A 20,100-nucleotide genomic window follows, 5' to 3' on the forward strand; every position below is an offset into this window, starting at 1 on the left:
CCCCACTTAAATCATGTCCACATGGATAGGAAACTAAATACATTTGCACACATCTTGTGTCCAATATCTTTCTGTTTTGGTGGTCATGCCACAACCGTGCACGTGAATTCATGCGTGAGTCATGGTAATATATCTGGAAAGAAAGGCGAAATGAATGGGCTGTGATCGTAGTACTTTTAAGCAGAGGTCAATAATTTGTACGGCCCTCGGAGGATGTTGAAAAAATTGAAATGGCCCTTGAGAGGAAAAAGGTTCCCCACCCCTGCTTTAGATGAAAATAAGGAGCCACTCTGAGAGATATTTGGTTAAGAAGAACACAATGGTGCTCTAGGAGGAGATTCAGGTGATAACGATGATGTCATCATTATGACATCATAGAGTGGCCAAAATCTGATCAGTTTATTTTCAGACAGGTTATTATATGAATAGATCAGGACAAAAGGTGAGTGAATCTTTTTTCCTGAAACGTTCAGAACCTCTTTACACAGAGGGGACACATGTTTATGTATAAAAGACGTGAAAAAGTGGATTTTGCACAATAAGTGACCTTTTAAGTGTCAGTGCCATCCACACTTTCTGACTAGGAGTTAAACATACCATCACAGCTACATCCGTCTGAGTTGAGTCTGTATCCCGCTGAGCAGTAACACTCGTAACCCCCGGGGTAGTTGGTGCAGTCCTGCTCACAGCAGGAGCTCTGCTCTCCACACTCGTCCACGTCTGCCAAACACAACAATCACAGAGAATCAAATCATGGATCAAATGTTGGGATGAGATTCTCTGCTCACTGAGAGACACTTGTTGTGAGTTAATGTAAACTGCTCAGGTTTAACAGTCAATTAAGGTCAAAGTAAAGCATTGAAGCTAAAGTTTCTATACAGTTACTGTGAGTAGTGATTTGATTTAATCTTTTAATATGCCCATAATTAGTTTAAATTGCAGCTTCTTACCGAGACAGGTTTTGAAGTCGTCATTTAGTCTGTAACCTTGGTTACAGGAGCAAACAGGCCCGTTGGTTGAATGCTGGCAGTGGTGCGAACAGCCGCCGTTATTTTGCTCGCAGCTGTTTACGATCTCCATCTCAATTTCTTTTCAGTGACAAAAGAGATATATTGTCGTTAAATTATAAAAAATATCTTGTAGCAACTAAATGTAAAGTTTTTATGCATGAGATAAAAGGAGGAAGGGGTTAAAACTGACTGTAACACTGTTTTCCATCAGATCCCAGCTCGTAGGCAGAGTTACACACACAGGCGTAAGAGCCCAGTGTGTTGTGGCAGCCGTGAGCACAGTAGGCCTCTGCTTTCTCACACTCATCAATATCTGCGACAAAAATAGGTCAAATTAAACAAAATTGACATCTAATCTGTGCATGTTCAATTCTATGTTTGCACTTCAAAATAATCTGAGTGTTGATAGAAACCGATGTTCGAAACATTATCTGTCAAATACTTCTTAAAATTACTTCTCAACATGTCAAACCCGTTTAGTAGATTTATGAAACTTTCAATTTGATCACACAATACTTGTCAACAGAGAATAGCTTTCTAAAATTCAATGGAAATGTAGATTTTATTTCCATTTCTCTTGTGTTTCCAATCAACATGGATCGTTTCATTTATGAATCGCCCTATATTTGTATAAGTTGCCACTACTTTGCACCATAAATCATCTTTATACTGTAACTGTTATCGTGTTACAGGTGATTTTACCTTCACATGTTTTCCCGTCCTCAGCCAGGATGTAACCAGCTTTACAGTCACAGTGAGCTTTCCCTCCATCAGCCTGACACTGGTGCAGACAGCCTCCGTTCTGTTCTGCACAGGGATTCTGCACTGCAACATGAAAAGCAAAAAGCAAAAACATAAATCCACCGGTGTCAGTCAGGGGGGGGAACACTTTTGGGGCATTGTCATAAAAAAACTCTAAAAACTGACATCTTAATGCGGAGCAGGTGGAGAGATTTAAATTCACACTGCCATCCTGCACCTCCACCTCATCTCTTTACTGTTCTCTCTGCATAGTTAGTGTGAGTTTGACTTGTGTAAGCCCGTCAAGCATCTGGAAGAATCTTCAGCTCTGCAAAAATGAGAGGAATCCACTCTCAGCCAACAATTACAAAATCAAAGCGTCTGAGAGAAAATCATTTAAAAGACATATAATGTCATACACCTTAAACACCTGAACTACGAACATCCATAACATTCACCTGTTTGCAACTTACGTATTATGTATCACTTGTATATACTGTAGACTCTTATGGCACTACTTATATTCTATTGTATTGTATTTACTTGCACTATTTTATCTGTTTTATTGTGTTGGTGGAGCCTGGGACCTAAGATTTTCATCGACATAACTACTGTAGCTATGAACGAATGACAATAAAAAACTTGAAACCTTGAAACCCTGAGGGCAGTGCAGTTCAACGATCATGGAAATCTAGCAAGGACATCTAAATAGTCATTTCAGAAAAAAACTATGAGGTAGACTGCTGTGATTCACTCCAATGAAATGTCTCATCGCATGTGAGTGAATCCTGCTCCAGCACAGACATCCTGTCAGATAATTACAACTGGCAGCAGATGCAGAAAATGTCTTTTTAATGCTTTAATCAAATCTTGAGAATCACACCTTCATAATCTTCCAAAAATATTCAGTTTCCTTGGCTCTCTTTGCTTCTCCTTTTATTATTCATCTTTTCTGTCTTGTGTCATGTGTTGATGTGTGTTTAGTGTTGCTTTACACCAGAGTTCGGGCACTCACGTTTACAATGCTTGCCGTCCTCGGCCAGCCCGTAATTTGGCTTGCAGCGACAGCGGAAATGAGCTACAGACTGCTGCACACAGTAGTGCTCACATCCTCCGTTGCTGATGGCACACGAATGAATGGCTGAAAAGGTTATAAAAAATAAAGGAAACATTTTGAGACAGGATGAAGGCCAGAGAAAGTTCAATTAAGAGACAGAAAGAAAGGCAGTTATAGCTTTATGAGAAAAATCCACCGTCTCCGCAGGAAAACATCAATGCCCAAAAAGCCAAACTGCAGTTTTATGTTAGTCTTACAATTGAATTGATTTGACTTTTGATTTGCTGTCACATCCACAGGAATGTTTTTCAGAGAGGTCATGAACGCTGTGCTGACATTACTACAATCAGCGAATACCTCTGAGAATTGCTTTGCTCTGAGCCACAAGAAATCCATCACCACAAAAGGGCCAAAAATCACAGAGAGATTTGAATGGCAGGACCTCTGCGATGGACAAAGCTCGTCCCCTGATGAGATTGAGGGCAGAGCCAACTCAATCATCTTCCCCATCCAGGTTTCTCTTCTTCATGGGAATTGACTTAACCTCAGTCAAAGACCCAGACTCAATGCCTTCAAGGAAAAAAAAAAGGTAGATGCCGAACAGCCGGGTGCTATCAAAGACGATGTTTTTCTTGCTTCAAGGCAGGAGTCAAGATCCATCCATCACAAGTACACGTCAAACCACAGAGAGCTTTCCAGCTCAAATATTATTCAGCCTCACACTAAGTTTGTGGGATCTCACCTCTGCTGGCAGATCAAGAGCTGGATAAGACAAACAGAGCTTGAATTAAATGTGAGGACATCTGCTCTTCTTTTTCTCCCTCACACCCTGTGCTGACATTTATCCGGTGTGAACATTATGGTCATACTGTACATAGTGAAAAATACTGTTATTCACTCATGAAGAAAGTAATAATTAGTTCTTGATCTATTGGTGAACATGCACACATTTTGCAGCTTGCCTCTGCACGATATGAACACTGCAGCCTCACAGATAAGCTCCACCTGGAAGTCTATCCAGATGTGGGCTGCGATTATTAAAGTAATCAGTCATTTCTTCACGCAACAGCTGTCATACGAGGGCCTCGCGGGGACAGTCGGGTCCCAGCTACAGTGTCTGTTAATAAGACAATGAAACCACTTTGCTTTATGAAGCCAAGAAACACATAATGAGTTCGACTCTAAATGTCAGGACACTCTGTATACATTCCTGACTGCAGACACTGATGCCATGTTTATACTCTTTTCCCGGTCAGCTATTTCTGAAAAACCAAATTCTAATGTATCTGGCATGACAGAAACAACATACAGCTACAGCGGAGGTCAAGAGTGACAGGATAACACGCAGATCTGTGTAGATCTTGTGTGAGTTTATAATAAAGGGAGCATTTAATGAAAGTAAATCAATCCTTATTTTTTTACAATCTCTCATAATACTTGTGATACTTTGTCTGATTTGAACTAAGTATATCATGTGGTGAATCTTCCATTGTATATTTAAAAATAAATAAAAGATTAAGCAGTGAAGGGGATTAAGTCATGGAACAAGTTCAAACAAGGGTCAGTTTCTAAACCCAGAGAACAGGGGCCACAGTAAAGTCCATAACTTAATGCAATCTAAACCTGTTAATACATTGAAACAATAAAGACATGTCAATAAGTAAGTAAAGATGATGTAGTGTATGTAAGTATGTTGTTCAGAGCTAAAACAATCGGTCAGTTCATCAATTAATATGGAAACACCTTGTGCCTTGTTTTAAGATTAGGGAGAAAATAAGATGCCAGGAAACCAGGACAGAGAGATGGGGGGCGACCTGATGAAAAACGTTTTTTAGGATCAATTATTGAGACCTCATTGGATTTGGAAAAGAAGACCATTTTAAGCGATTTTCCCACATTCTATGAGCCAATTAATACATCAAAAGTCATCCACTGTTTAACCAATAACGACATTACCATTACGTTTGAGCCTTAGTAGATTGATGCTTGAGGAAATATCAGTTGGAGTAACTCCCTCCCAAGAAAAGTATCTTTTTACAAGTTATCCACTAAAGGGAATTTAAAATCCACAGACTGTATCTCAGTTTGATATTATTACCAGCAAATATTGTTTTAATCATCTCAAAATGGGGCTTTGTATCAGAAATCAAAGGGGTCTACTGCAACCTCAAATACAATAATAATAATAATAATAATAATAATAATACATTACATTTATAAAGCACTTTTCCTGGTGCTCAAAGCGCTTAAATATGTGGTTTACATGATTAAAATGCCCATGTAACAAATCGTATGTGGTTAAACATTAATGAGATGATGACGGAATAATATTACACGCGGTAAATACTTACAGAGGAGTTTGTTCGAAACAATGTTCCAGTGTTTATGTGAGTTTTAAACAACGAGCCTAATCACAAAGGGGAAACTTTGCACGTCTCAATACTCTGTATCTAATTTAATCAAAGAAACCTCAAATCAAGCTGCGATGGTAATGTTAGTCACAGTATGCTAACGAAGCCGTAGCAGGGCCAAATGTCCTGTTAGGAGTTGCATGCCCTTGTTCAGACTGCTGACCTTTTTCCCAGCTTGTAAAGTGTTAGCACTTAGCGCTAATGTTCCTTACCGATGCAGGTGCGGCCGTCCACATGCATGCGAGAGCCCGGGTCGCATTTACAATGGTACGAGCCCCTGGTGTTAACACATCTGTGCTGGCAGCCTCCATTATGAACCTGGCACTCATCAATATCTGTAGAGAGGGAGGGAGAGCAGAAGTGGACAGAAGCAGGCAGAAGGAGAGAGACCAGGGACAAATTAGTGCAATTTGACTACATCCTGTCTTATTATGAGAAAAAATTGGTCACAAGAATGAAGCCCAGATGAGCTGCCAAGCTGAGGCAGGAATTTAACGCAGGTCTTCGAAGAAAGATGCACTCCAAGTGGAAAGGAGATGATAGATGAGAAGGGAAAGTATTCTATAAGTGCATTGCAACTCAAACAAACAAATCCCCCATGTGGTAACAACTACTGAACATTTAAACCCAAATTTAAATTCCTTAGCTTCTTTTCAAAGTCCCTTGGGTGCTGCAAACATATGGAAACTCAAATCAGAGGATGCAAAACATACACATTCCTCTTTGCCTATCGTTGAGATTATAAAAAAATGAGTTTCTTCGCCGGGGAAAGTGGTGGTGAGCCACTGTCATTTGACCCGACTTCAAATGAAAGAAGCTGTGTTCCTAAACAACTTATTTTCGGGGTCAGAGACTGATAATTCGTTTTCTGAGTTACCCAGCAGACCCCCTGTGAGATCAAAGCTGATAAATAAAGCTCTGCTCTGTTTGGACTTCTGCTACCTAGGCTACCTTCATCATTAGGAACATTAGGACATGAAGTCTGACCCGCCTCTCCTCCAGTCACCTGTTTGCTTCAACATTACTCAAATGATCCTGGTGGAGGTGCTGAAAATAACCCTGACTGAAAATAAATGGTGTGACACATTAAAGAGGTGAGTGTGAATGTCTTTTGGCTGCTGCATGATGTCGGTAAAAATAATATGCACATGAGAAAAAGGTTATTCTCAGACAGTCAGAAGACATGCCATGTTAAACTGCCTATAGATGTCATTGTGACTGTGATTGCTGCATGTGTATATGTGTATGTGCTAGAGAGACAGAAACTGTGCAAAGAAGAACTGGGTGTAGAAAATGCATAGATAACACTTTTGGTGCTAATTAATCTAAAATTAAAATAATTTAACATATTAAAACATACTTATACTAAACACACGCAGCAGATACGGAGCCACATTAGCACACATTTGGCATTGTGCTTCTGGACACCTGTCTACTGAATGCCCAACTCTCCTTTTAGCTCCTATTTTGGTCTCCACCAACTGAACTGAAGGCAATATCTTTCTCATTGGCTGCTAAACTGTGTCTGTCTGCTGATTAGTTCTGAGCAGTGATTTTGAAAGACCTTTCTCTGATAACTACTGACTGTCACTGCTGTAAGACAAGGTGGATGAAATAAACTGAACCAATACAATAAAGTTACAAACAACTTTAAATATAGACAAGATTTGAACGATGCTGCCTCTCTTTGCAAAACTTTTGCACTGATTCGTTATAGGTTCACCACTACAAGCGATCCCTTTCACACATTATACACACTCATTTCCTCCATTGTCAATATAAAACTTGTGTGTGGTCAGTGGTAAAACAAAGATAAGTTCATCCTTAATTTTACTCGACCAATGGGACAAACCTCATGTGAGCATCATCGAAAATTGTATTATAAATCAAACTGTACTTATAAAAACGTAGTGCTTAATGTGCTTCACAACAGACCCTAGCTAAACTACCTTAGGATTAGTATAAGAACCAAACTGCAGTGAATGAACATAAAGAGACTTTCATTTACTTGCCTAATGGTTCCAGTAAAACCCTTTCCAGACATCTTAATTCAAGAATATCCTACGGCTCAGCCCATCTACTTCCAATTACATCCAACAACATTTTCAGATATAATGTTGTGGCAGAAATGAGCTTTTAAACTTTCCTCCTCTTTGTTTCTCAGCTGCCAAACTCCGGCTCCACTTTGTCCAGGAAAGCTGGCAGAAACCTTCCCTTCATTTTTCCATCCCTGCCGCATGCCGTCCTCTGGTTTGGTTATTCATGAAGCGATGCAGCGCTGTGGAGCTGCTGATCTTCTGTAGACTGCAGCGCACAGCGAAGCCCCTCCAGGCTGCTTTCCACTTCCAGAACATGATCCCCCAAAACAGCTCAGAGCCAAAGCCTCCGCAGACGTTGGCTTATTCAGAAACACATCAATTCACTGCCCGCAACCACCTACAGCACAGTGCATTCATCATGGAAAACTATTCTGGTCCATTTCCGAAAGGTGATTTGTTGGTACACATAATACATTATTTTAAATAGCCATGATTTATCTTCAAAAATGACATCTACCAGCAGATCCGAGGGAGGATTATGAGCAATACGGTTATAATTAATTTAAAACATGCTTCATCTCGTACATTTATCCCCAAGCACTCTTGCCAAACATGAAAAGAGTAATACAAACATTGACATCATCTGGTGAGAGCTAACTGGTATCTAGCCTTGGTTGGGTTTGCGATATTACACACTTTTCCTGATTCATAGCTCATGTTTCATGGGCTCTAATATTTGTAAAAGCAGTCCTCCCCTTCTCTGATCAGAGACAAAGTGCCAGACAGCAGACTGAGGCACGGACAAACTCTGACTACTGTGCGTTACTCCCTGCATTAAATCTTACTGTATATAAACTTGTTCTATGACCAAAAATGTATTTATAGCATTGTAGTACTGCTGCGACAGCTTTATCTGCATTTTGACAGGGAAATGATCATCTTACCTGCTGCCGGGGGGGAATGTCTGTAGCCATTGTATCCATGGTAACAGTGTGGCCTATAGCAAATCCTCCTGTAGTAATTCTGTGGATAGTTTGCTGCAGATGCCAGGTATGCCATCGCTTCAATTAACACCAAAAAGAAAATCCACTGTCCTGATGACAAAGCCATGGTTGCAAATTGAATGCCTCACGGAAAGGTTTTACAAAATATTATAATATTTACTGAAAAAATACAAGGCAATTCAATCGTACTTTTTCTCAAGCAAATTTGCAATGAAAAATTAAATGAATGACCCGCTCTGCAGGTGCTGAATCCTGGTCTGATGTAGGGTAATACTTCTTATTGACTCTGCCTCCTGACTTTTCTCTGCCTTCCTCCATCCCCCTCTCCCTCTCCCTTTCCCCCTCCTATCTAACCAAACTAAATCTCCATCACAATAAAGATCCTCCTCTCTCTCCCCTCTCCCCACACTAAAGGTATATCCAGTGGTCTATGAATTACACATAAATACCTCTGCATATTTCCCAGCCAACAGTGATTGATGTCTGTCCCTGAAAGATGTACACAACTTTACAGGGCCACTGCATTTTTTCAAAGACTAGTACGCGATAAAGGGGCAAGATTTATGAGTGCACATCACTCTGGTGTTGGAGCATAAAGAATGTGAACAGAAGAGTATGTGCCGTCTATATTTTTCCTTTGATATATATATTTTTTAAATGCCACTAAAGGAAAGCCAAATGTAATAAGTGCCAGACATTCAATCCAGTGTTTAATATCTAAACATCTGAGAAAGGAATGAGCCTTGCAGTGAAATCCTCTATTCAGGAGCTAAATACTGTGCACTCTCATGATCTGCCAACACATGCACACAAACACAGCAGCAGCACTGTGACGGCACGTTACAGAGCTTATGAAGAGCAAAGTGTGGTCACGGTCAGCATCATTTCCCCGATTTGAACAGAAATGGCCCTTAAGAGACCTCTGCGGGATACAATGACTGTAAGCTTCACTTTTTATGACCTCTCTTTTTAATAATGCAAACTTAAAGTTCCTGAAACATACACCTGTAATATCATTACATCAGGACACAAGCATCTGAGAAGTACTCAACCAGCAGAAAGTGATACACTGTGTTTTTGTCTCAGTGCATGCCAACTTCTTCAAAAGTCTGCACATAAAATGCATATTAATGCACACTTTAGAATCATGTGGACCCTGATGCCAGCCAGGTGAGGAGGAAAGCAGCTCGCTCAGGCATGGACGACAGATGATAAGCCTGGAGCCATAACTTTTTGAAATACTTTGCCAGGGTGATAAAAAAACAGAACGTACTAACATTGAGGTTTTTTTTTACTTTTTAAGAAAGTCTTTCCGGGAACTGTCCTGCTCTGAGAGGTAACAAGAGCGTCCAATAGCTGCTGATTTTGGACCTACAGTAACCCACACACCCCTAGAGCTCACTCTCAGGACAGGTGCCAAGAATGGGCACACCATTACTCCCACCTTCACGCTCGTATTGGTCTGAGCATAAAGTTCATTAAGCATGACGGCTAAAATGTTGACACTGCTGCACTGTACTGAGCTGGACTACAGTCACTGTTGGCCCATTCCACTTTGATCATTGCCATTTGTATCAACAATGCTTATTCAACGGGAAAAAACAGTATATATGACAAAAATATTGCCTAAATAAAACACATTTTGAGGAGCTAAAATCTAGGGAACTCTCTAAATGGGATTCAATTGTTAATTCAGTATTTTCTTTCGTTTTTCTCGGCACTGAACAAAAGATGCGTTTGTTTGTTTCTTGTCAGTGCCAGCAGTCGCATATTAACATCCCAGAGCAGATGTTTTTCATCAAAGAAATTGCACGTTGCCAAGGACAGTATTCCCCCAAAATAGTAATGTGGTTGTGTGCAATCAACTGCCGAGAACCTTTTTACTCCTAACAGCTCAATGAATGGATCTCTCATCCAGACTTGGAAGACTTTGTGCGTGAAGCTCCCCCAGCTTCAGTGTGTCAGACCGAAGGAAAGCTGATCACTTTCTGCAAACTCAGCACGCCACACATGCAGCGCTAACTTAAACATCCACCACATCCATCCTGCTTCTTTTACTTCTGTTAATACTACTACCAATTACAGACAATTAGGACATTAATTCTGCGGTTAGCTGCGTTCTTCCGACAAACACCAGTGGCGGAGGGCAGAGAGCTATGAAAGCCAGCTGTGACAACGTTCCTATCAACCGCTCGTAATAACCGTGACCTGGATCCCTCTGGTTCATCCAGCAGACAGCCATACTGCAGAGCACTCTGTCCTCTAGGCTTGGCTACTGCACAGAGGAATCATTATTCTGATTAAAACACTATTGTGGAGATATTTCCTAATCAGAAACGTCAAACCGTGATGGATCAAAACGGGAATGTCTTGGGAAAAGGCTTGGGAAGATGCTCTGTTAAGATGAGCAGTGGTTCGGGGATGCTGGGCCTCTTGATAGTAGCTGTGCTTTCATCCACTGACAGTCGTGAAACAGCAGAAGTCTACATAGTTTTAACATCTACAGTGTAGATAAACAAAGAAAGAAAGGAAGAGGGCTTAGATAAGCACTACACAAAAAGTACAGATGAAGCTGATGGCGAAAACATACAGTTTGAAGGTGCACAATGTTGTGATATTTTTGATGGAAAGTTGAAGGACAACCAAGCAACCCATTCAATGGTTGCTGCGATATTTCACACAAAATCACATTCAATTGTGTCTTCAGAATGGTGAAGATTAATCTTCTATGAAGCATGAATGTCTGAGTAGGTTTCAACCACCCACAGTTATGATATGTAGGACTAGGAGCCACAACGCCAGCATGGCTTATTAATGTAATAGTATAATGGATGTTAAGTGGAGTATATGAACACCATTTTTTTCAGCGCTGGGGTTCACATTACATGCAGTCATCTCAGGCTGAGCAATACTACGACTTGTTTTAGAGGTGATTTGTACTTGCAGAATATTTTGAGTGTAGTGATGTGAATTTCAGGTTTCATGTGCTCAAAAAAGCTAGATCTGAAAGCCTGAAGACATCATAGGTGTAAAATATGATAACCTGAACCACACAAATTGGTATCATTTTATAGAGGACTCACCTTGACATGTTTTGCCCTCTTCATTCAGTTTCTGTCCTGGAGGACACCTGCAGTAGAAACTTCCGATGGTGTTACAACAGAGAGCCTCACAGCCGCCATTGGTCTCCTCGCATTCATTAACATCTGATGGGAAGAAACAAGGGAAAAGTTAAATCTGCATTTATTTGAACAACAGCCAAAGCAGAAATGGAAGAACAGAGAACAGGAAAACCACTAATGTTTTGGTAAAAACAGCCTGGAGATTCTAGCAGTAAGGGTAAGGAACAAAATGTGTCTTCCTTTTAATGTCAGTCTGATTAAGTTTGAAATGTTTTCCAAATTTGAATCTGGATCTGGTTTGTGAAAATGTGGAAAGTGCCTGGAAATTCACGAAAATGACTGTGGTAAATTGTGTGCGCCGTTTCCAACTTTAAACCTGTCTCCTTATTATCAAATTAAAGAGAAAAAAATATTGAAAGAATGCACAATGTATCCAAAGAAGTACCAACATATAGAAAGTAATACATTGAGTTGAGATAAAAGGAAATATGTAATATTTATGCATTGTCCGTTTACTTGCTGACTTTTGCACAAACCAGAAATGGCTTTTATCAATCATGCAGAACCTCCAAAACACTTCCACCGAGAGTCAAAGCTTTTCTATCTCATTTCCATCAGCTAATTATCCTGCCGAGGCTGTCATTACCCAGGCAAGATAACATCTTTCCTTCCACGTCCCAAACTACACATAATGACTTGGGTCAGATACAGGTGCTGACAGCTCACCATATACTATAATTTGAGCTGCAGAGCGTCTGAATAATGAGGAGATATGGGAATTGAGAATGAAAAGGAGTAATGAGTTCACTGCTACACAGGAGTCTCGAGACACAGCTCTACATTGACTGCATTAATGTTACATTTTGTCCACATGGGGGTTAGTCAGCATAGATTATGCTCACAGTGTAGTTTTAAAATTGATGAAACTTGGCGGTTTAACTTCTCATGCCAGCAGAAGGAATCATGGACTGAAAACCAAAAGCCATGGAGAAAATTAGGAGGGAACACTCAGTTGGCATGCAAACTTTCTCCATGTCCACAAAAGACGAGAGTAACAGAACGGAAGAAGAGAACGAACGCAGAGAAAATTGCTTAGAGAACATTTTCCCCCCGCAATTAAATGTTGGTGTATTGCAATGCCAGGGTTTACCAGCCAATTAAACTATTTCCCTCTCAGTTTACAACATCTGGAAATGTTCACACCAACACTGATCTCTTTCAATTGCCAAACATTTAAAAAGTAAACAGCATACAATACGCAATATAAAACAAAAGGTTGACATTTGATAAACATTTCATTTGACTATGAAACACAAACCGATGTAATACTCTGATCCTTTTTAACCAGACTAGATAAACTACAGCTGAAACTCCATTCGGATTTTGATTTGGGGACTATGTCACAAGAGCTTTATTTAACCAGTCTGTATCATTAGGGTGAGAGAGAGTGCCTGCCTTTTAGTACAAATCATTAGCATGCTAAAAAATATATAGTAATGGCAGCAAGTTTGAGGGAAAAGAAACAACAAAACTAAAGAAGACAAGGTAAGTGACCTTGGGTCAAGGGCAGGATAAAAGCCCCGGGGGTGATATCTGCAGTACGAGTGTGTTTGTGTTGTGTTCAGTGTGTGTTAGGACATCCTTCCCCCCTCTTCCCCCCCGAGGCCAGACACCTGTGTGGCAGTTTGAGCAGGGGTCTGCACAGGGTCAGTGTCACGCTCATCCTTCTCCCAAACTTTCTGCCCAATAAGCAGTCAGGAATGTTGAACTGCCACAGGTCAGAAAACAAAAAGGCAACACTGGAAACTGAACGTCTACAGCGGATCAATAAAGTACCATGTTTTTATTAAGAACAGGATGTGTTTCTTCTCCTCCAATCAGATATTGAGTTCAGCCAAAGTCGTGTTTAGAGGGCAGAAGAAACTCATTAGAGGATAACCATGCACAGGCTTTATGTTTTTAATATTAAAACAAAGCTTTGTTATGTGCTTTTAGGAGGTTTTAACTGTATTAGTTTATTCTCTTCTTTTGTCTTTTCGTGTGGAAAAACCATAAAAAGTTCTAAAACTCTGCCAAAACCAAAAAAAGAGAGATGCACCAGTTTATTTTGTGGTTGCAACATGGAAAGCTAAGCGACTGCTTTATGTCTTTGCTACACAACATTAACACTATGAACCATAAAAGCATTTCCTCCCAATGTTAAACTCAGTGACCTGAGTCTGGGGGTTGGAGCCGAGGCTGCACCTTCACCTGACTCCAGGGGGCTTTTCATTATGTCTGCCTCCCTCATCCATCAATCCGTCACCAAGCTGAACCTCCAGCAGAGTGATCAGACACATCTAAAGAGCGAAACAAGAGCTGTAGCCTCCTTCACAGAAGAAGAATGATGTTTTCAGATCAACCCCCTCCCCTGAACATCACATCACCAAGGTTTCTTCTGCCTGACCTGAGCCTCTGGGGGGTCGCTGCGCACGTTTTTCCAAAAAGAAATCAGATGCCTCAACCTAAATAGTGTGTATGCAGCCCAGTCTATGCCCCAGGTCAGGGTTTAAAGTTCAAAGGTCAGTGTCAAACCCATGTAGAGAGAATCGCACGGGACTGTTTCACCAGGTGTTGAAGGACGGCTAACATGAGGATTCCTTTATAAAATCTTAATTTAATAATACCTTGAACATAGAGAGAAACATTTTCAAATTTTAAGTTGAAATAATATTGATTCCTATAATTGTTCTTGCTGTCTGTACCAGTCCCAAACTCAAGTGGGTGAAAGCAATATCCACAGCAGTTTTAAAGTTGAGCTCAAGCTACAGCAGAGGGATAATGACACAAATCCTAAATCTCCTAAAAACAAGGTAACTTTGAATATGAACAATGTCCAATAACCCGTTTAATGTACAATATTAAGTAGTATAAAAGAAACGTACTCCATCCTCCGGCAGTGGCTGAGTCAGTTGGGTCTTGGACTGTGAGCCGTAGGGTCTCCGGTTCAAGTCCCCGAACAGACCTAAATATGGAGTGTGGACTGCTACTTGGAGAGGTCCCAGTTCACCTCCTGGGCCCTGCCGTGGAGCCCTTGAGCAAGGCACCGGACAACCCCCCCCCCGGGCGCTGTGCAATAGCTGCCCACTGCTCCTAGTACTAGACTCCTGGTACTAGGATGGGTTAAATGCAGAGTCCAAATTGCACTGTGTGCTCTGCATGTGTGACCATTAAAGAGGGGTTTCATCCCTCCCATTCTATTCTATTCTATAACTCAGCAAAAATAATATTGTCAGTATTAAAAGCCTACAATATAAAGTCTTTGTTAAAAATAGAAAGTATTTATTCTAGTTTATATTTATTTGGAAGCTTGAGTTTGTGGTTTTGTATTTCATTGCAGTGCATAAAAGGGGTCCAAAACAGTGGTGGGGGGGCCTTGCATGAAATCAATACTGCTCAAATCTTTCCCACAGCAAATGCCAAATATTTACTGGGTTTCACTTCTACTCACTACACTGATCATAACAAATCAGGTTGTGATCGACTTACCACCTTTCCAAAACTATTTCATAAAAGAAACCCTGGAAGTGTTTCTAATATGATATTCTAACATGAGTTTCTGTATATTCTTCTGAAAGGATAACAAACCTAGTACCCAATTGCTCGGAGCTGTTATGTCTTCATGTTTGTGAAAAATAATCACACACGTACAATATGTATTCCCCTGTAATGGACAGTCAGTTCCAAAGCAATAGGGTGGAGGATTAAAAAGAAAACTCTTCAATTCTGCAAGTTCAGCTGCAGCCATGCTCTGGGTTTACATTCCTCCGCTGGATTGTCTGACTTCCTGCGATAAGGGTGACAGCCGCTGCTCCTAGGACGGCAGACGCCAACGTCTCGCTAGACCACTGAGAGCCAACAAAAACCACCAGCTCTCTGATATCATCTTCGGGGGGGGGGGGTCAAGGTCCGGAAAATTGCAGTATGCATTGAGGGATGAGGAGGGGGGCGCCGAGGATAGCACAACCTGTTTCCTTTTTTGCGCCCTGATCCAAAAGCCTGCTGGTTTGCGTTGCTAGTGTTCATTCCCTGCTGCCTCACAGCTGCTTTCATTCACCAGGTTCTAAAGAGATGGGGATTGGCTGGAGGTTTCATTCAGCCGACTAACCTGCACATGTGAAAGCGGGACGGTCCATCTCACCGACCAACAAACCAACTATGAACTGGAACTGACAATTTACTCTTTCACAGGAAACTCATCCTCGCCTTTGACCTCCAGCATTGCCGACCATAAAATGGTTGTTTACAGATCTTTAAAAGTCAAAGTTGCATTGGTTAAGACTCATTTACTTATCTCTTGCAGTAAATAAAAATGTTCAATGTTTTATTAGTATTTGGACAATTTTGACATTCTATTTCTTTTTTAAATCCTCTTAAAGTGATTATTTTTATATTGCCTTGTTTGCCATTTATATCTTGTCTTACTGCCTTTATGTCATATGTACAGCACTATAGGTTGCCTCTTTGTTCAAAGTTGCTAAACAAATAAAATGCCTTTGAAGAGGACACGTTTCTTTAATTCAACACACAAAGCTGCCTGGCATAAGCTCAAACAAAACAGATGAACTGGTGCTCACAAACGATATTATACATGTTATTTTATGGACCCTATAACTTATGGTTTCTTCATGGATATTCTTTCTAGAGGTAGATATCCAAATAATCCAAAAGGTATATTTTGCGGTTTGGTTCAATTTGTCTATAGTAAGTAATTTAGCTCTAGGTTTAGGTATCCTTGTAAATGACTGAAAACATTGGTTGGTCGAGACAGTAAACACATATCAAACGACAGGAGACAATCATTTGACAGGCTGTCATTTTATGAAGAATTGACTGACAAGAGGATGCATTTCTTTCCTTCCTTCTCATTACGGCCTCAGCTCAAGTTCAACATTGCCCCCTGCTGTTAGCTCCTGCTACGTCAACAAAAGCCCAGATGTGCAGCTGGATTTTTATCAAATTGACACTATGTGATTCAGCCCTGTTCTCATTCATCATTTAACTAAAACACAGCTATAACAATATCATAATTCAAAATCAAAGAGGACCACACTTTAGCTGTAAACGTGCCTGCTCTGGTTAAACATTTTTATATCGGTTCACCGCACAGTTAACAGCAGAAAACTATGTATGCTGTATTACGCATCCAATAATTTCCAGCCCTTAATCCAATGTGATGTCATCTCAGTGCTGGTGTTGGGTACGAGCTCCTTCCTAAAGCCCTGTAATTGTGGTCAGTGTGGCAGCTGAGTTGTTTTTAAGTGGCACTATCATTCGGACGTGGTGTGGCTTTCACGAAACAGAGTTAAAATATGTCCCCTTAATGACAAAGCACCAACCACACACGGACCTCTGTGATGTTTATCCACTGATCTTTAAGACGTTCGTACCTCCTTTCACAAACCTCTGATGTTTCCATGAAGTAATTAACAATCTGTTCTAACTTTGGAGAGAAAAGGGAGACCACCACTAGGTAAAAGGGGTATTACAGTACACACAGTTTATAGTTTGTTTTCTTTTTTTAAATACTTTTTACAAAGGCATTAAAACCAGGAGGCTTCCACACATCTCAGTGGTGAAGCGTTCTGAGCTGCTTAATCTCTAATTACTCTAAATATACTAAAATAGTACTATAGTAACACCCTCCAGCTTGTTTCTTAAGTATATCAATTAATCAAAAGAGGAAATCATGTAGAGCTGCAACGATTAGTCAATGAAAAGATTAGTAGTTTAACAGGAATGTATTGTTTATTTTAAAGCCAAAATTATATATTTATGATGGTCCAGGTTCTCAAATGTGCAAAATTAATAGCTTTTCTTGATCTTACATTGTGGTAAATTGAAAGCAATAAACTTTTGGTTAAACAAAAAAGACATACGATGATACGATCTAGGATACTGTAATGGGATTTCTTTTTACTGCTTTGTGATTTTTATAGAACAATTTAGTTACCAATTAACAGAGAAAGTAATCTGCAGATTAATTGTTGTTGCTACGTTAAGTAAATGCTTTGCTGTTCATCATGTTTTTGCTCTTTTGACAAGTGTGTCAGCCCACTTAAGTCAGCTGTGGCGGACACTTTGCTTCAATTGAACGTTTCTCATGTGAAAATGCAGATTAGCGATATCTAAATTCTCTGCTTATCTTTTTTTTATCAACAGATGCTTTTTGTTTTTATTCACAAGGCATGTGTTGACAAGAAACTCCAGACAGGCGGCAGACTGTTGATCTGAGAGAGCACAGGGATGCTGCTGGATTATTCGGCAAAAATATAAATCAAGCGACTCATAGTCTCTGTACAGGCTATTACCCGCCCCACTGAGCCTTTGATTTTATTATTTGTTAAAGTTTTAGCCATGTGAGTTATGTGCGACATCAAAGGCACAAAACTCCAGTGTTGGGTTTGTTTAGTGAACATTCTGCTCCACTGAGTCCTAAACTCCTCTAATCCCTGTTGTGATGATCCAATTCACTGCACAGCAAGGCGAGTGTGTTTCATACACACACACTTGAGTGTAGGTACTCGTGTGTGTTTATATGTTAAAGGAAACCCCATCCTTAAGAGCCAGCTGCTTCTTACAACTGTAAGCTTTAATATCTGCACAAGTCTTCACGACAGCTCCTTCATTCCCAGACACAGGCAGATCAAATCACCTCGGTAAGAGTCACAGCTCACAAGGCTTTGTCACCAGCCGTCATAAAATGGAGATCTGAGTGTTGTGTACTAGTAGAGACAATCGTAAAGAGCCTGTTTTGACTGTAATCATTACATGAGAGAGAGCAATAAATCTCGAGAGAACTTTAAACCCTATGGAAAGTAAAAGCTTTCTGACGTCTGTCACTCATTTTTACTGTCACTAAAAGTTACAGACATCACAAAAAAAGAAGGCCAGCTGTATGAACCAGTGCATGTCTCCAAAGTAACATTTTATGATCTACACAGCAGGAAAAAATACCTCATGGTCCTCAAGGGATTGCCCTGTGACCCTTTGCGTGTGCTCTATCTGCTCTACCTGCTCGGACCTGTCTTTCCCAACTCTGACCCCGGAGCAGCATTGAGCGCCCGCGACAACACATGGAAGCCAGCAGGAATCCAAAAATGACTTGTTGTGGTTTCCAGCCTGTCTCCCTCTCGGTTGAATGTGTGAGATATGCTGCTGTGGTATGTGTGCAGCGGATGGAAATAGCTCAGAACCTTTTACCTGCGGGGCAGAAGGTGCCAGATACATCACACACTGTCACGCTCAAAGTGTACAGGGGAGAAAAAACATTGTGTTCCTGTTCATTGCTTTTCTTGTTCAAGTGTGACACTGGTTTTACAGTTGTTCAAGGTTGAAAGGAACAGCAGTTAAATAAACATCCCTCGGCTAAATCTAATTATAAGGCTCTGTTTACGGCACCTGCTCAAGCAGCAATGTGATGAGGTGGTTTATTCCTGACCTTGAATGATTTTTGTTGTAGTGTTTTCATACGCAGCATGGCACAAATGTAGTGGAAAAACTCAATTGAAGCATCACACAGATGAGGCAACATACAGCAAGATATTCAAATAGTTTTCAGCACATCGAAACATAAGATGTGTACACAGTTTGGGAATCACAGATCAACAATCAATAACAATTGAGAATGTTAGTGCAGGTAAATTGAAGTTCCATTTGAATGTTTGGAATACTTCATTTATGATTTTCCATCTGCGGATTAGGCCTTTAATGTGTGGACATATTCATTAAAGCTGCCTCGAGATGATCTTAAGGATCAATAAGGGGTGATGATGGCAGATTTGAATGGATCGGTACTACAATAATCCTGATCAAATGCCAACCCTTTCTTTGATAAACTTTACTGTGTCTTGGCCACCTTTATGACCTCATACTACAAACTCTGATTTGGTTTTACCTTGTAGCTTTAATGTTCACATCTGTGTTTTATTAACACATTATGATTAGTTTTCCACAAATATAAAATGGTGTGGCTAAAGCAAAAAGTCAAGTTAAACCAGTCTCCACCGAGATAAGAGGCAGTAATGGGATTGAAAATATAGTCTGTTTTTTTTAAAAAGCCTTGACATGTGAAATGCGACTGACCCTGTCTCATTACATTTCTTTCAGATAATCATTTGCTTTTTACACCTCACGAAACATAATTTAAACGCTGTGCATTGAAGGAGAGCGCACTGTTGAGTGAACGTTCCCCAAGGCTAAGTTGCTTCCATATGGAGATAATACCCAACAGAGGAGATAATGTCGTAGGTGGAGGAGAAACAGAGATTAGAAGTTAAATGTTTTGCTCAGTTGTATACACAAGGAGCTGATAAGGAGGGAAAAAGGCAGATTTGGAAACGATAAGGATGTTTCAGTCGAGTTAAAAGGTGCAGGAGAAGAGGAGAATTGGACACCACTGGCAGATGAAGGGATCAGTCCACGCTGATTATTCCTCTAATTGTATTTTGCAAAATCTTGTCACTGCCAATTTACACAAACTAGATGCCCTCGCCCCCAGCCAGACCAGGAGCGACCTTTCATCAGGAATGCTGTAAAGAGCCTAATGAGACGGGTGGGAGCCCAGTCTCGGCACAATTACAGGAGATTAGGGTGCTCTGCAGGATGCAATGGCAGGTAGATGGGCATGGATGTACCCCACCCTTGGACTGCAACCCACTCCCTCTCATTAGAGGTG

At 40.5% G+C, this 20,100-nt stretch overlaps 1 protein-coding gene across 1 annotated transcript in view; it reads right to left on the reverse strand.

Moving 5' to 3' along the window:
* Positions 1 to 20,100, reverse strand: part of megf6b (multiple EGF-like-domains 6b) — a 58,580-nt gene that overhangs the window by 20,332 nt on the left and 18,148 nt on the right. Inside the window, exons 5-11 of the mRNA XM_010786327.1 lie at positions 11,346 to 11,468; positions 5,432 to 5,554; positions 2,767 to 2,892; positions 1,713 to 1,835; positions 1,201 to 1,323; positions 951 to 1,088; positions 598 to 720 (exon numbers count right to left, since the gene is read on the reverse strand). Of these exons, the coding sequence (XP_010784629.1) occupies positions 598 to 720; positions 951 to 1,088; positions 1,201 to 1,323; positions 1,713 to 1,835; positions 2,767 to 2,892; positions 5,432 to 5,554; positions 11,346 to 11,468 (879 nt within the window). The remainder of the gene's footprint in view (positions 1 to 597; positions 721 to 950; positions 1,089 to 1,200; positions 1,324 to 1,712; positions 1,836 to 2,766; positions 2,893 to 5,431; positions 5,555 to 11,345; positions 11,469 to 20,100) is intronic.

The sequence above is a fragment of the Notothenia coriiceps genome, unplaced genomic scaffold (assembly GCF_000735185.1).
Source record: "Notothenia coriiceps isolate Sejong01 unplaced genomic scaffold, NC01 NC01_scaffold00029134, whole genome shotgun sequence".
NCBI lineage: Eukaryota > Metazoa > Chordata > Actinopteri > Perciformes > Nototheniidae > Notothenia > Notothenia coriiceps.